Source organism: Quercus robur, chromosome 9, assembly GCF_932294415.1.
Source record: "Quercus robur chromosome 9, dhQueRobu3.1, whole genome shotgun sequence".
Lineage (NCBI taxonomy): Eukaryota > Viridiplantae > Streptophyta > Magnoliopsida > Fagales > Fagaceae > Quercus > Quercus robur.
This window is the reverse complement of record NC_065542.1, coordinates 51918180-51936128: the sequence shown is the minus strand read 5'-3', so window position 1 is coordinate 51936128 and position 17949 is coordinate 51918180. Positions and strand designations below refer to the sequence as shown.

Genomic DNA, 17949 nt, shown 5'->3' with positions numbered 1-17949 from the left:
TGGCCTAAAACCCGTGACTATAGGACTGATGGTCCTATGGCCGCACTTTTTAACCGCGGCCCAAGCCCGGGTCCTATAGCCCCGTTTAAAACGCGGCCTAAGACCGTACCCTTAGGCCGCGTTTTAAACGCGGCCTAAGCCTTTCAACCTTAGGCCGCGTTTAAAAAGTGCGGCCATACGTCCCATTGTGATGGCCTGTTAAACTCATTTAAGCCGCGTTTTAACCGTGGCCTAAGGTTCAACCTTAGGCCGTGTTTTAAACGCAGCCCAAGGGTGAACCTTAGGCCACGTTTAAAATGCAGCCCAAGGTTCAACCTTAGGCCGCGTTTAAAAAGTGCGGCCATAGGTTCATGCTTAGGCCGCACTTAAAACGCGGCCTAAGGTTGTGCGCTTAGGCCGCGTTTTAAACGCGGCCCAAGATTACAACGTTAGGCCGCGTTTTAAGTGCGGCCTAAGCCCCCCGAATTCTTAATATGAATTTGGTCTATAGCCACGTTTTTATGGTTTTAAAAACGTGGCTATAGTATTTTTTTTTTTTTTTCCTTTTTATTTTCTTTTTCTGGGCAGAGTTTTTTTACAAAACCTGTCAAACATACAAAAATTTCAACAAAATATCTCTAATAACAACCCAGAATTCCAACAAAATATCAAGTAAGAATTTTCTCAAGCATTAATTTTCTCTAAATAAATATCCAAACAACTATACATGAAGAGTCCACAAATAGTCCAAACAATATTACAATTATGTTTACAATATTTTCAATATCCACGAAGTTACAATATTCCGAATATACTAGAAATTATACATGAAGAGTCCATGACGAGTCCACGAAGATATTATACTATGATGTTGCGCTATATCCTGAAAATATTATATACGCAAAATTAGTAGCACATAATATTGCAATAAACACGCAAGTTTCATTAACTAAAACGCAAAGTTTGTATTACCTGAATATCCACTTAAACTGGGCATGTTCTTTTGGAAGAAGGCTACTATTTCATCCATTCTCTGCTTTGTATCGGCCATTTCCCGCTTTGTTTCGTCCAGCTGCTGCTGATGCCGTGTTTCTGATTCGCGCATTGCTTCGGCCATTTGCTGCTCATGCCGTGCATCTGACTCCCGCTTTGCTTCGGCCAGTGCTTCGGCTAGTTGCTGCTCATGCCGTGCATCTGACTCCCGCTTTGCTTCGGCCAGTGCTTCGGCTAGTTGCTGCTGATGCCTTTGCTCTGCGTCAGCAAGTTGGTCCCTCATCGAATTTTCCAATGCAGTCATTCGTTGGACCGTTTCAGTGGACGACGGCCCAGGCACACATGGAAGGTTGGACCCACTTCTTCCTGATGGGGTTGGTCCAAACCCGACCCCACGGACACGTCCAGAACGTTCTTTGCCCATCACTTGAGCGAACGCATCATCTTTTGCCCAGAGAATTCCATCGCGATGGTCTCCTACTAGCTTGCCCCCGTTGTTTAAAATGTCTTTCATTTTATCCTGTTTTCATATAAGAACCAAATAACATATTATTTGCTATAAACATTTCACGCACAAATTAGAAAATAAATAGGTTATGATATAGGCTTACAATCTTGTCTCGCACTACATTACTAATAGGAGTCCCATCTTTCGTGCAGTATGCTTTTATGAAAACATCTGCACGCTCCACTGCTTGGCCGTTTTCTTTTGCCTACATCATATTCAACAGTCTCATTACAATAGTGAAAAATTATGTCGGTATGAAGCGACAACCAAACATAGCAAATGGAATTTGGAACATAACATGCAATATAACCATAAAACAAATTCCGTAAACATGTAGTTTATTACGTTCAAAAAGACGAGTTGTTTTCTTCATGTGAATGTTTTGTATCAAGCGGTTTTTGGGTCCAACACTGTGTTTATAGTATTAGATTTAATAAAATAGCCATTTTATAAGAGGTAATGTTTGAAAAAGTGTGGCCATAACTATATGCCACAACTATAGCCACGTTTCTTAAATGTGGTTATATCTGTTACCTATAGCCACGTTTAAAACGCGGCTATAACCCCCTAACTATTTTTTGAATTTGTCTATAGCCACGTTTAAAACGCGGCTATAACTCCCTAACTATTTTTTGAATTTGTCTATAGCCACGTTTTAAACGCGGCTATAACCCCCTAACTATTTTTTGAATTTGTCTATAGCCACGTTTTAAACGCAGCTACAACCCCCTAAATATTTTTACAATTACATCACAAGAAATGTCTATTAACAGTCATAAACATGCAAAAAAGCCAAGTATTCCTTACCCCAACACTGTGCATATGATCAGTAGACTAGTTTCTTCAAACTCTTCAGATTCATCACACATAATAATTTTAATTCAACCAAACAATATGTACGGAAACTCTTTTGTGATTTTTTAATATTGATTAATTCTAAACCAAGAAGTTTGTATTATTACAGTAATGAAATTGTGGATTGCTTAGTTTGGACCCTACGACAACGTTGGGCATTGCCACCATTACTGTCATCTCCATGCAAGCCCTTCCTCAATGCTAAACTCACGCCGACAAAATCTATTTTAATTTCCATGAATTCGAATCGACCATGTTCTTTCAACAACAAAATAAATAAATAAATACAACTAGAATTTATTGATACCACCAATATGTCACAAGTTCAATTAAAATAGTAGAGCATTAAAACTTGGCTAGTTGTTGTATAATGCATTTCTTACCATATTGTCAGCAGTTTGTGCAAAACTTATAGGCCCTGTCCTCGCTATATCCGTCTGAAACGAACGACTTCTCTTGTTCGTTTCCACTAAGTCCTTTACACATTCCCGCCAACAAATTAAAACAAACAAATCAGTTAAAACACTGTACTCGGTATAGAGCAAGAAAATAGAGCAAGAAAATAGCGCAACCTTCGTTTTAGTATCAAACCAATAGTCAACTAGTGCGCGGTAGTCCTGCTCGTCAGCCCAAGATGGTTTACTTTGATAAACATCTTCTTTTAACGCATCTTTTGGGTAGCATTTTTTTTTTAACTTACTTCTTTGGTTTCTTCTCAACTCTCCTAACAAGTGCATTGCCCAGTTCATTTGATTAGCTGGGCTAATAATCTCTGGGTCAATGATCCATTTTTTCTGAAATGCAAAAATTGAGTTAGCATAGTGCAATAATTCACCCTACTGAAAATGCCATTTAGCACATACACGCCTATACATAACAATTAAAAGTATCTTAATTTGATACAACCTCTATCTCTACCCAAGCGTTTTCTTTGCATTTACGGTCGACATGCGTCCAAGTAGCAGGCATAAGTGGGCAATAGTTGCGGCAGATGCATAAGGTGCCCAACCACCTTTTGAATGTTTGCCCGCTTTCCCCAACCGGTTGCTTGCTCCCATTTAACCCACATACAAGTTTCTTGTTCGGTGGAAGAGCCCATATACGCTGCATTAGCGTTATTCCACGTTTTTTATTTATATTATTAGATATTGGGGATTCCCGAACTGAATCTTCTGCACGCCCATCATTGGATGGTGCGGTTTCTTGGACCAAATCGCCTGCATATAGTAAACCATTATTAGAGAGAATGAAATTTCAAAGTTCACAATTACAGAGAAGTCACTGTATATAGCTCAAGTGCTCAACTAAGATGATATATGTGATCTTTGTAAATGTGGAGATTTTGATACTTAAAGAAATTGATAATAACAAATAAGTCGATGTCTCTATCTAAAAGCTGTTTTTATCCCTTTCAAAAATAAAAAACTGTTTTTATCCAAAAAATATATGTAACTTGCATATAATTCAACCATAACACCATTACTGCCAGTGTCATGTACATGCACAGCCAAGTTGAATATCATTTCCAAAGCTCGTAAATCACATGAATATCATTATTACAGCTTGGGTAAAATAACCTCAAACAAGAACATAATATGAACAGATGGGGAGTGGTGTTAGGTGGGGGGCACGTGCGAACTAAAAATCTGACTTGACCCCCTCTTTTCTTTTTGTTTTTTCTCTGATGACAAGGACGTTACACATCCACAGTGAACAAAATATGAGATAAAAGTAACTGTGCTAAATGGAGTTAGGAATAAAAATATCCTTTAGAGACCGAATTAGTTGTTTTTAAGAGACTTTAACTTAGTTGATATGAACCCAAACTCCAAAGAAGTTTAGTAAAATTTACTTAAGGACACTCATTACCACTTCCCTTCTTAGTATTACTTGATTTTGCATGAAATGTGTGCCACTATATTTATTGAGTCCAATTTTATCGGAGTTTGTGTTCCTAAGAAATTCATTTACTTTTCCAAGGAACAAGTCCAATTCTATTAAATCGGGTCATCACCGTTTCTAAAAAAAAAAAAAAAATTTGGGTCATCACCATTTTAGGCTTTGCTTTTTATTAATTGCTTAAAGAAGTGCACATTTGAAATTGATTTGGTCCCTAATTATGTCAAGTGGTGGTACTTAATTGGATCATTTCCCTAAATCTCACTTCTTCTAGAACCCATCTAGGAGAAGATGTAACAAATTTTGTCCTTACCCCCAAGTTTGCACAGCCAATTTGGTTCCATGCACAACCAAATATTTTCCATACCCTCAACAAATTGCAAGCTGGCCAAATGCCAAAGAAAAAGCGATCTCCCATCCCACGCGACCTCACCATCTTTTACTAAAAAATAAGTAAGGCCTCCCATGCAAATCAAGTTTCCTCAATATTTTTCACACACGTCTCTACCCTCTCCACAGAGAAACACCCAAACTCCCAGACACACTACAAAAACTATCAAAACCCAGAAAATACACAAAAAACCTTCTCACAAACAGAACCTGCAAGAATCCCTCAATCATATAGAAATCCAACCAAAAACCCACCTCTAAACCCCTACAAACTTTATAGAGAAACACCCAAATTCCCAGCCAAGAACACCACAAAAAATACCCAAAAACAATGCCCTTGCAAACCCAAATAGAACCATAAATATCCCTGTTTTAACCCATAAAATCAACCCCAAAATCGACAATCTCAACCCCCACTGAAAATAACCCAGCAAATCCTCCAAAACTCTCACTACAAATATCCTATAATAAGCCAAGAAAAATCCCACTGGAACTACAGCCAAAACCCCACTGTCAAACCCTTAACAATTCTCAGGAAGACCCAAAAATAGCCACTATAAACCCAACACTGAAAACTCCATCAGATACCAAGACAAATCCCTTCATACAAACCAACCAGAAAACCCATTTGAAAACAACATCAACAGAGCATAAAAAAAAAAAAAAATTGAAAGATAAATGGAGCAGAAGCATAAGCTAAATACCAAGACATGAAAGCAGAATACAAAGAAGGAAATAAGAAATTCAAAAGCAGAGAACCATACAGAAAATTTTGTTGAATTTTAAGGTCAACAAATTTTCTACTTTCTTGTTGGGCTTTTTGCATTTAATGTTTAAAAATGCTAAGATATTGTCTAGATAATCATATTTAAGCTCATTTTTTCTGTTGAATTTAAAAAGTTTGGGATCAGGAGTTCAAAATTTTATTTCAAAGGGTCAAAAAAATATTTTAAAAATATTATACATAATTCATTTTTTTTTTATTTAGCTCTTATACTTTATTTCTTTTTCTTTTTTGGCCAGCTCAGATGGTTTATTTAAAGTTTTGAACCCCCTAATCTTCACTTGGTGCCGCCCCTGTGACCATCCCGTGACTTTACCATTACATAAGGTAATGTCCCCCCAACATTAATTGTGTTCTTTTGTTTAGATCTAAATATATCCATCATAAAACTAAAAACTGATTTCTATACTGTGCAAACTGCACATTTTTACAAGGGAAAAGTGTGTTTTTTTTTTTTTTTCTTAGAAATAGAAGGGAAAAGTTAATTAAAATGCAGTAAGAGCAGTAGTTTAAAATATATTTTCAGAAATTTTTAATGATAAAATGAAAAATAAAATTAAGAGTTTTCTCAAGCTTAGTGAGGGAAGAGGGAGATTTGTATTTGTATTTGGAGTTAATGAAACAAGAATTGTGTTAGGAACTCTAAAATTTGCTACAGCACATCAACTCATTTACATATGCTTATAGGTTTTATTAGCTTGTTGAAAAATATTATAATGAACATAATTATGGAATAGTTTTTTAAGCGTATGACTTAGATTTCTGATGTGCAGTCTGCACAAATATTGCAGTTTAATTTTTGATAATCAGCACAAGTCTTAATGCCTCCAATGTACAGTTGTTTGTAATAATTAATGAATTTCTATTATATAAATATATATATATATATATATATATTTATAGTTGACCCTATATCTTCTTCTTGTGGAGATGTACAACTGAGCTAAGCTATCTTAGTTGTCTGCTTCTTTGGATCATTGTGTGAATTTTAATTCATTCAATTAGTAAATTTCATTTTACTTCAATAATTAAAGTATGTATCAAGTCAAAACTACTAAAAAATTGAAACCATATAAACATAAGGTTAAAGATATAGGTGTTTAGTCATTAACATCAAACATAAAAGTCTTACCCTAAGAATAATTTACACTGTACGAATAACTACCTGCAGAAGGCGGCTGTGTCTCATCATCATCATAATCATCTCCTTCCTCCCATCTTGCGTGCTCAGCATCATAGGCGGCCCTTAACTCCTCCTGCATGATGTCTCGTGAGCGTGATGAACCTTGGCCAACTTGCACAATTGTCAATGGATGGTCCCTCTCCTTTCCTGCAGCAAAGGACCGAAAAATTAGTTACAACAGTCTTAAATATCAAACGTTACATTTCAAGATATGTAAACTACCTGTGGGTTGTGACCCAGCATCACTAGTATGGGCGGCTTGCAGCTCCTCCCCTCTCTGTCGTGAACTCGAGGGTCCTTCGCCGACTTCTACAACTGGCAATCGGCGTTTCTTACCCATTCCTGCGTCTAACAACTTTACAAAACAAAAAAAGTGTTAACTATAGACAACAAGCAATTGCATAAAATGTAAGTTAAACATTTTTAGGTTCTGACACCCTTTACAATAATTCAACCATATACACGTTTCGTGCACCAAGATAGCCAGAAGAAAACTTTATATTAAATGTCGCAATTTTTGTTAGAATTGAGCTGGGTTAGGACCTATGGTAATTAAGATCATGAAGGTAAGATATTAAAGATGATTTTAAAACCCCCATAAATGAACCAATAAAAAGCTAGACTTTGGTATATTTACAATCTGCTACAACTCATGTAAATAAATACAACAAGAAAAAGAAAAAGAAAAATTTTAATTTGCTTTTGACGTCTATGTTTTTAATGACACCTTTTTTGTGTTGGTGGGTTTAGACAGTTAGCTTGTACTGCATGTTATAAGCAACTGAGGTACAAAAAATCAAGTGTTTTGACATATGATAAATGGGTTTTCAATTTTAATGATGTTTGGGAAGAAAGAAAGGTTTCTCTCTTCTTCTCTAGTCTCCACCCACTGTGGTTCCATCTTTTTTGTGTAGGGTCTGTCTGGCTAAAATGTATCTATGCAGCTTATGTCTTTGGTTAGAATGTCCCTTTCTATAGGGGTTTCAACTTTCAAAAATTACAAATAATAAGATATTCAGGACTCGTTCAGCTATAGGATGAGTACTATCCACCATCAGACTTGGAGAAAGGGTGGAATGTTTCATGCAACATAATTGGGGTAATGTCTTAATGAAGGACACAATAAAATGGGCCCATAAATATCACAGAACAAGTTAAGGATGGTGATGTAATCAGCTTACCTCATGCCATTATTACATTAAAATTATATAAGCTTTTCTTCTCAATAAAAAATAAAAAAAAATTTATATAAGGTGATGTCATATGGTCCTAGCTAGCAGTGAGTATTGGTGTCCCTAGATACAACTAATTACTTAATGAACGGGTGAGGTTTTGGTTGTTGATTTTTCTTTATTACGGTTTTCAATTGGTAAACTGAAAAAATAAAAAATAAAAAAAATCCTCCATTTATAGCAAAATTGTGAACAGTAGGCCACAAATGGAAAATAGCATGATAATAAAAAGCATTCATATTAAACTAACCCATACCGAAAGTCTGACCACTATGATCCTATAAATGTCTAATACTGGCATGTTGTTTATTGAGAGTACTGTAATTGTTCATAAATTGTTTTTACAATAATATGGAGGAGTGGGATCATGTTTTAGTACATACCCAATTTGAATTAAGGCTATATGACCTAACCTGGCAAGACATGCCTATTTCACTTTCCTGTAATCAGATTCATAGATAATTCGTGACAGAAAAATTTTAGCTTGATCAGCCGAACTTTAAGAACTTACACATGTATACTTGGCTCGGTTCCAATTGATTTATATCTCTCAGTTTTAAGTTCAATTAAAATTGTCAAGAGTCTCATAACTCAATTACTGTTTTCAAATAAGACATTTAAGATTCAAATCTCTTTCCTAATCAATGTAATTATCCAAAGAAAAAAAAGATAAAGTTTGGATTGGCATATTATAAAGTTGGTTAGGTAAAACAAAAAACATTTACAAACACAAGCCATGATTATTTTCTAATATCAGACTTGGTAAAGAGAGAAAAATGATAGGGCATTCCAAAGATGCCGAAGAGATAGGGTGTTTCACGGAAAACGGAGACAAAAAAGGTATTTCTAGCCAATAGGCATAGTCTTGGCTGATTGGAGGGGAGCTTAGTGCGAAGCAAATTGCCTAATACACGGGTTCTTTAATCTATAGTCTTGCTGGTTACCATCACTGTCAATCTATATCTGCATTTGAAGAACGCAATTGGCAATATCAACATCATTTGATCCAAATTTCAAAAATGACATTATAAATAAGTGCGACATAATTATGATCAAACTACCCTATAGTTATGATGATAATCCCCCTAAAAAAAGACCTTAGGGCTAATAACCCCCCTACAAAAAACCTTAGGGCTAATAAATTCGTGATCCAAAAAGAAAGACAGTTTTTCTCCTAGTGAATATGAAGAGAAAATGTTTCCAAGAGAAAATTTTCAAAATTGGGTTTTTGCAAACAAGTCAAATCTAATCACAAGCTTAAGCTCGATTATTAGACACGCTAAGCTCAAACAATGTATTGCATTGGTGAACAAAACGAAGGTGATGGTAAAAGTGTATATTTGGAGGGGTAGGTATATTCACTTGTACAGGTGTTCCTTTTTGAACTAGGACTAGGCTCGAGTGGATTAGCTCCCCATACTTACTTCTTATCGTGATAGTTGATTCAAATCAATATGGTATGACCTAAGCCTAGTTTTGGAATACTAGTTTCGATCCTAACCATACCTATTTATTAACATGATAGTTGGTTCGAATCTATATGGTATGATATAAACCTAGTTTCGGAATAATGGTTTCAGTCCTAGCCATATTTTCATTTGGGTAAAATAACTTATTTTAATATCTAAAAATATATAAACTACCCTATCCAAGTTTAAGAGCTTCTCTTTGCCAAACACTACAACCACAACGAAAAGAAACCCTAACACCACACGATCATATATCCAAGTTCATAAGAAATGAATTTCAAATCCAATAGCGAAGAGGGGAAGGAATTGGATACATCATAAGTAAAAACTAATAAAATTAACAATATGAAGAGGAATTACCAAATTCAACAAATATTACACAGAGGCATTCCAACTAATTCATGAATGAATACGTTTTCATTAACAACTGTAACATCCAAACACATAATACACTACTAAATTATTACACTACTCATCCTCGGTGTACTCATCCTTGTTGTCGTCTTCATTGTCAGACTCATCGTCAATAAACTCATCTTCATTGTTTACTCCATGAAGATCTCTTTCAGCAATGATGGAGGCATCAATTGTCATTCCCTCTAGATCATCCCGAGCCCAACGAAGGTTGTCACTCACAACCTCATTACTACTTATATTGTAGGGAACATTTTCAGAAAAACTATATATGTCATCCTCCTCACGTTGGGGACCAACACCAGCATCAAACACGTCCCTAGCTTTAGTTTTGACAACAGCATACCAATCCTTGTGCCTTTTATCTTCCACATAAAAAACTTGTGTAGTTTAAGATGCCAAAACGTATGGTTCATCTATCATTTTATCCCCACCATGTATGAAGTGTGTAAAGTTTACCATAGGAAACCCAAATTCATCAGTCCTATATCCTCTCCTATGTTGGTCATGAACCCATTTACACTTGAATAACACATGTTTGATATTGTCAGAATAATTCAACTCAATTATATCACTTAAAATACCATAGTAAGTATTGCCCCCATCAGTAGCCACACTAACTCCACTATTCTGCGTTTTCCTATTTGCCTCATCATTTACACTCCTAAATTTTAAGCCATTTATTACATAATGCTTGAACCGCTTTACATAAATATACGGCCATTTGGACAATGCAACAAGGGTATCACTAACTCCCTCCCTTTCCTTATCAGCACCAGTGAGGGACATCACCTAACATCAGTTGGCCAAAACAAAATAATTCATATCAGTACAGTTAATCATGGTTGAGACAGTGTTACAAGTTTAATAAGTTGAAAATGTCATACGTACGTGACCCCCAAACCAAGTACAAAACTTCTCCATGTGGTGCTTATATATAATGGCATCGGAAACGTTACGATTGTGGCCTTTTCGAAGTTCATCCTCTATCAATCTTTTGTGCATCCTGTGCAGGCAATTGTATTAGGGTTAATAGACCTTACGTACATTGGATTGACGTGCAAAGGCCATTTGTATATGTAATACTTACTCACGAAAGCGGTTGATGTTTTCAGAATTGAATAAAACGTAGCGATGGGCTTGGGTCCACTCTTTATTGTTTAATGTCATGATCGAAACCACCCCCGTTGACTCCTCAATCATCCTGGTGGGTCGATTGAATATAGTTTCCACTCCTTCCATATACCGTGAACAGAATGTTAAGCACTCCTCTACTATGTATCCTTCAGCAATAGACCCTTCCGGAGCAGCTCTATTTCGTACGTAAGACTTAAGACGTGAGAGGTACCTATAAAGGAATGATAAGATTAATGATTGGCAATGGTAATTCGAACACGCACATGAAACTGGAAGTTGATCAACAATATTACACACATCTTACCTCTCAATGGGATACATCCAACGGTAGTGCACTGGACCACCAATCTTAGCTTCAGCAGCTAAGTGCATGACCAAATGTACCATCACTGTAAAGAAGGATGGAGGAAATATTTTTTCCAATTCACACAATGTCACTGCAATCTCTGCCTCACTAGTCACAATATCTGAAACCGTAAGGGTTTTGGAACAAATTTCTCTAAAGAAGCAAGCTAACTTTATCAAAGGCCTACTAACATGAGATGGCAAAGACCCACGTAATGCTATGGGAAAAAGTTGCTGCATCAATATGTGATTATCATGACTCTTCAAACCAGAAATCTTGCGTTCTTTCATATTCACACGCCGTGAGATATTGGAAGCATACCCATCGGGCACTGTTACATCCTTCAAAACTTGCAAGAAACCATCTATCTCCGATGAAGTCATATGAAAACATGCAGCCGGTATGGTATACTGGTCATGACTTTTTCGTTGTAGGTGGAGTTCACTCCTTATCCCCATGTCCGCCAAGTCAAGGCGTGCCTTGTAATTATCCTTCGTTTTATCCTTCAAGTTCAACAGTGTGCTTAGTATATTGTCCATCACATTCTTCTCTATATGCATCACATCAAGATTGTGTCGCAACTTGTGATCCTCCCAATAAGGCAAGGTAAAAAATATACTCATTTTCTTCCAACCACTCTGGTCTGCCTCCCTTCTCTTCCTTTTTTTGTAAGCAAGCTGACATTTCCTACCCAGACAACGTCCAAGTAAATGTTCAGTTTCCACAATAATGTCAGATGTGACTGGTGGTTCAGGAGCCAATCGAGTATCAATAGATCCATCAAATGACATACCATCTTTGCGGAAATCGTGGTCAACATCCAACCATCGCCGATGTCCCATGTAACAGAATTTGCGACCATTTCTCAAATATCGAGACTCGGTCTGAACGGCACAAGAAGGACACGCCAACTCACCTTTGGTACTCCAACCCGACAAATCTGCGTATGCAGGAAAATCATTTATGGTCCACATCAATGCTGCACGCAATTGGAATACTTCTTTTGATGATGCATCGTATGCTTGTACTCCAACATCCCATAACTCCCTTAGTTCTTCTACTAACGGTTCCAAGTACACATCTATAGCAATCCCTGGCGAGGTAGGACCAGGAATAACTAATGATAGAATCAAAGATGACCGTTTCATGCACAGCCAAGGTGGGAGATTGTACGGGACCAACATGACAGGCCACGTACTGTGACTAGTACTCATAATTCCGAAGGGGTTGAACCCATCCGCAGCTAATCCAAGTCTGACATTACGAGGGTCAGATGAGAAGTGTAAATGCTTACTGTCAAAGATTTTCCATGCATCTGAGTCAGCAGGATGCCGCATTACCCCATCATCAATACGACCATTAACATGCCATTTCATAGAACTAGCCAGATCGGGTGACAGAAATAGTCGCTGCAATCTTGGCTTTAAGGGGAACCACCGTAGGATCTTCGCAGCTTTCTTCTTCCCCTTACTGGATGAAGCATGCTTACTAGCAACAGATGCCTCATTTGTTTTCCACCTTGAAGCTTTACAACAAGGACACGCCTCAAGGTTAACATTTTGCTTCCAAAACAGCATACAATCATTGGGACAAGCATGGATCTTCTCATAACCCAAACCCAAATCTCGAACTATCTTCTTAGCCTCATAATGGTCCTTTGGCAACTTAGCGTCTGAAGGAAGCATATCCATCAGGACTTGAAGCAACAGAGTAAATGACTTATTTGTCCAACCACACAGAGTCTTCAACTGGAACAACACGACAATGGCTGAGAAAATGCTAAATTTTGTACAACCTTCATATAAAGGTTTGTCTACATCATCTACCATATTGTAAAACTTCTTGGCGTCATCATTCGGACCTTCACCCGGACATTGCGCAGTTGGACCTTCTTCCATTGGTTCGGGTGGGATTTCATGCGGGGGGCACAAATCGTGCAACATCCCATGGAAATCACCATATGGATTTTGGGTTTCTTGCACATGAGAGCTCCCACATTCGGTAGCTGGCGTAGCAGCCGCCGATTCACCATGAAATTTCCAAACTTTGTAATTTTTAAGCATCCCCGAAGCCCAACAGTGCTCACGTACCACATTTAGCGGTTGTATAAGCAAATTCACACATTTCACACAAGGACATAAGATGTTCCCATTGCGCGCAGATGGAGCAGCAAATTCCACGAATTGGTTTACACCTTCAAAATATTCCCTTGTACCCCTCCGCTTCTCCATCCAACTTTTGTCCATTGCGATACAATATTTACGGAATTTTACCTACACCAAGATTTGTTACTACAAAGATACTAATTATTATAATTACATTCATTTGTCATTTGTTAAGAACAGACATACCCAAGTATGCGGCTATTTTCTTAGAACATATAACACTTGTCCTAGACTAAGTCAATGTGATAAGTTGTAAAAGTAGTTAAGCATAAGTGTTTACAAAATATGAAAACAAATATCAAGTTTTTAATAATTGTACTAATTATTAAAAACTTAATAATTATTAAGTCTATAATACCATGATGCTCAATTACTTGGCTCATAAGGAGTATCTACGCATTTCAAGACTAAGTCATCTATTGTGAAATTCTGTTTAGGTTATTCGAATGTTATGGCCTATAGTTTTCTAATACTTACAATTCAGACCAGAAAAAGGGGGGTCCCATCTGTCGTGAAATTACCATTAGTTTATTAGAATGTTGTGGACTTTAGTTTACTAATGCTTTCTGTCATAGAAAAGCAAATGGGGGCTTAAGGGGTACTAACTTGGGCTTAATCACAAACATTAAGATCTTCTTGATTTCAACTTTAATATGTTCCTTCATACCCTCGCACAAATTATGATACCTCAAATTAATGGTTTGCATTTAGGTATAATATCTGGAATGTAAATGGATATTGAACAATTTAGACAAAAGTCACGAATTCTTTATCTTGTTTTTCTTTGTTTGTTGCTCTGCATTTTACTTTGGTGTAGAATTTTGTGAGACTATTTACTATTGTAGCTTGATGCATTTAATGGATTAATACTACAAGATTTGAATATCATAATATTATAATTATTAATTATTTTTTTGTCGAAGTCGCCTATATTTGCTTCTACAAAAAACAAAGACGCCTATAATCTCTCTTGGTCTGTCATAATTTTATTTTGTTATTCTTTTGGACAGTTGGAACATGTTTTGAATAATAAATTGTTGGAGTAAAAAAAAAAAAAAAACAACACTTTTTTTCTACTTGAGTGCATGGTTGGTAAAGAAATACAGGTTTTTTTTTCTTTAAATGTTTTTTATAAATGGTCTATTTATAATTTTGTTGAATGAGCAAAAAATTTCAAGATAAGATTTTTTATTTCTATGAAGGACTCCATCAATTTAGGTTTTTTTTTCTTGCAAGTAATTATAAAGAAGATTATTATTATTATCGATTTTGTATTGTCTTAGTATAAAATGTTTAAATTTTAAGTTCCCATGTGTCTTTTGTAACAAGATAAGTGGGTATATTCTTGATGATGATGAGTTGTTCTATTTAATGATCTTTTGTTGTATATTTGCTTCTCATAGTGCTTATTACAAGTGGCTGTCTTGGATATTGCATGATAGTGCTAATGCTTTTAGATTGATTTCATCCTTTTCAATTTTGGGCTTTTATACGTTTTGTATGTAATTATATTCTTAAAATCTTAGTTAATCTACTTGGGTGATGAGGGGGGAAAATCAAACGTCTTGACTTGAATTATTTGGAGTAGCAAGTATGGTCAAACTATATTTCCAGTGGTGTGCTCAAATAGAATTTTAATTTAAAACTATCTCGAAATGGAATGGATAGGTGAATCAATCCCAAATTTTCACAGCGTTATCTATTATAATGTTATGAAGATTAAATGATTAAAGATAGTCTTATATATGTGTATTTTTTACGATATTGTTTAATCATATTTTTTAATCATATTTATGATAAGTATTTGTGCGATATTGTGAACATCTAATTTCTTATCCATTTCTATATCTATTTGCTCTCGGTCTCTAAAATTTTTCTCAGTGTACCTACAATGCAGAAGATGTATATATAAAAGAAAGAGGAGAGGCTGAAGCAGCTAAAAGGGGCAAGATCCCTTCAATTAGCTGCCTCTATTAGATGTGATGGATGCTCGTGAAAATAAATAGTACATAACAATTACAGACTTATGTTAAAACAGAAACGGTACACCAATACTCAAGGTACTGCATAATTTAGAACAAACTCAGGGGAATAATTTCAAACTCATGCTAAAGTTGAAAGTGGATTTTCATATTGTTTTTGTATTCATTTGTGGGCATTAAACAATGTTTATATTATTATGTAATTGCATTATGTTTAATAATAAAATGGCATTCCTGGATTTGCCTTCGTCAAATTTGTACAAAACTTTGTAAGACTTTGTAATGTTGCAGCTTTGAGTGCTACTAGTTCGTATATATGATCCCTAATAACCCAAAAAAAAAAATTTTGAACTATCATAGTCTTACGTTTTCATGCTTGATAGTCCCATGAAAAAGCTAGAAGTTTTCATTGGAAAGTAATTGCAAATTGGGATGATCTAGTACATTTGTGCGGTAAAGATAGGGCAACTAGTCTGTGAGGGTGCTGAAACAGGTGTAGAAGTTGTTGATTTGGATAGTGGAACTCGAGTCCAAAAGAATTGTTGGTTGATGATGATAATTTATCGCCAGACTTGGTTAATATTGAAAAGATAAGAGCTCAAGTACCAATTGTTCCTATTAGGGCATTCACATCTTCAATTCCTATTTTATTCTATTTTACCATCTCAAAAAGGTATTTTATTCATTACATCATACTATTTTAAAACACCCTGAACATCTCAATTTTTATTTTCCTATTCCACCCATTAAATTAATATATACTATCTAATAAAATAATATAATTCAATCTCTCTCTCTCTCCCTTCTCCCCCATGCCAACAACAAAAAATATTATAATTTTTTTAGGATACTAGACCAATACAAGGCCAAATGCTGGGGCCTTTTTAGTACTTCAATGGTAAAATTTGCTTACATATGCCATTTGCATGGCCAATTGTGAATGCTCTAGAAAAGAATGGCAAATGCCAAATGCCAAATTTTTGGTATTTGGAAAACAAACACCAAAATCATTGTTCCATGGGTGTTTCAAATCTCAAATATTTTTCCAACACGCAATAATGTGGTTCTATAAATAAAACCGCATTGTGGCGTGGTAGAAAAAATTTTATTATTTTTTTATTCACCTAGGTGGACCCTCTATTTTTCTATATATTGATTTATATTCCCTCACACTCTCTCTCTCTCTTCCCTCTGCTTCATGTCTGGCCTATCTACTCTCTTCCCTCTCCAATCTCCTCTCTTTGATCACCTTGCTCTCCCTTGCGTCCAAAAGTTGAAAAGGGTCCTATAGGTTGTCTGGGCGGGGCTGGCTAACATTGGCCAAGGTTGTGGAAGGGAGGGGCCCAACTATTAATAACATAAAATATACCTACGAAAAAAAAAAAAAAATTTGGGCCGGGGGAGGGTCCGATCCCCCTACTAGGTCCATCCCTAACATAAAATCATGTACTTTAACAACAAAAGACAACTAAATATCCAGAGAAAATTCAGACCTCCCAAACAAAATAAAAATCATTCCATCAGCATACTATTTAGTGACATGAAGTTGCAAAATATTTATGATATTGTACGGGAAATAAGCATAAATTATGGTTCAGCTTCAACCTGGTAGCGAATGTCAGTTTTTGATGCCCAGTCTGGATGAAATTTTCACACGGCTTGTTTACTGTTTGCACCTGAAATTAAGAAATAATTCATATTAAAGAACATGAAAAGTTTTATATAAGAAGTTGTAACTGTTGCATATATAATGAGACTTATGTAACTGTAACTTGGTTTGCCTATGTTAGAAACTTATATGCATATGCCACTATGAATCATGTCGAAGCATTTTCTCCTTACTCTGGCAAAAAAATACTGCTGCAAAGATTTTTTAAATTTCCTGGGTAAACCAAAAGGTCATATTAACAGCACAAAAATTAATGATTTTTAATGTATGGCTGGCCAGTTAGAGTTCTTATAAATTTCAGCAGCATCAACATCTGCTGAGATAGACTATTTGCATGACTCCATGATTTTGTGCTGCATAGAAACCTCTAAATTTATTCAAAAAGTTATTCAGACGCTTCCTTGCATATTTCAGAATTTCAATGATTAAGTCCTGCCACGATTATTATTATGTATATATTTGTACTCAAAAGAATCAGAAAAGGTCAAAGAATGAACGTCTTTGATTTTAGATACATCACTACCAAAGATCAACTCCATCTATGTAGTTATTACCCAAATTACATGTCCAAAAGCTATCAGAATTCAACCAAGAATTACAAATAAAATAAAATATGGGCAGAAGCATACCTTTAGTATATCATAACAGCACCAGAAATGTGCTGAAAATTTATCTTCGCAGGTGTCTACACTGAAGCAGCCAGCCGGAACTGATTATTAACCATAGCACCTATAGTTATGATGCAAATGAGTTTAGAAAATTGAAAATGAGAAAAGACAATAGGAGAAGAAAACCAAAAAATAAAATAAAAATCAAAGTAATATTTGTATTGGTAAGTCACATATGCAGCCAATGACTTTTGACTTAAGGCTCAATGCCAAGAGAGCACAATAATTACACTTTGAAAGCAGTGACTGTGTGAGCTTCATCTTCATCTATTAAAA

At 35.8% G+C, this 17949-nt stretch overlaps 2 protein-coding genes across 2 annotated transcripts; both read right to left on the bottom strand.

The window, feature by feature from the left end:
- Positions 1-649: 649 nt before the first annotated feature.
- Positions 650-17728, bottom strand: LOC126699012 (uncharacterized). The gene is made up of 9 exons (XM_050396557.1): positions 17635-17728; positions 16942-17012; positions 6814-6946; positions 6574-6738; positions 3242-3552; positions 2719-3129; positions 1584-1685; positions 952-1492; positions 650-862 (listed from the first exon to the last, which is right to left on the bottom strand). The coding sequence occupies exons 3-9, from the start codon at positions 6929-6931 to the stop codon at positions 843-845; spliced, it is 1668 nt and encodes a 555-aa protein (XP_050252514.1). The 5' UTR covers positions 6932-6946; positions 16942-17012; positions 17635-17728; the 3' UTR covers positions 650-842.
- Positions 9761-13435, bottom strand: LOC126701184 (uncharacterized). Its single transcript, XM_050399304.1, has 5 exons — positions 11148-13435; positions 10797-11054; positions 10598-10712; positions 10112-10498; positions 9761-10057 (listed from the first exon to the last, which is right to left on the bottom strand). Exons 1-5 carry the CDS (start codon positions 13433-13435, stop codon positions 9761-9763), a joined length of 3345 nt encoding a protein of 1114 aa, XP_050255261.1.
- Positions 17729-17949: the final 221 nt, after the last annotated feature.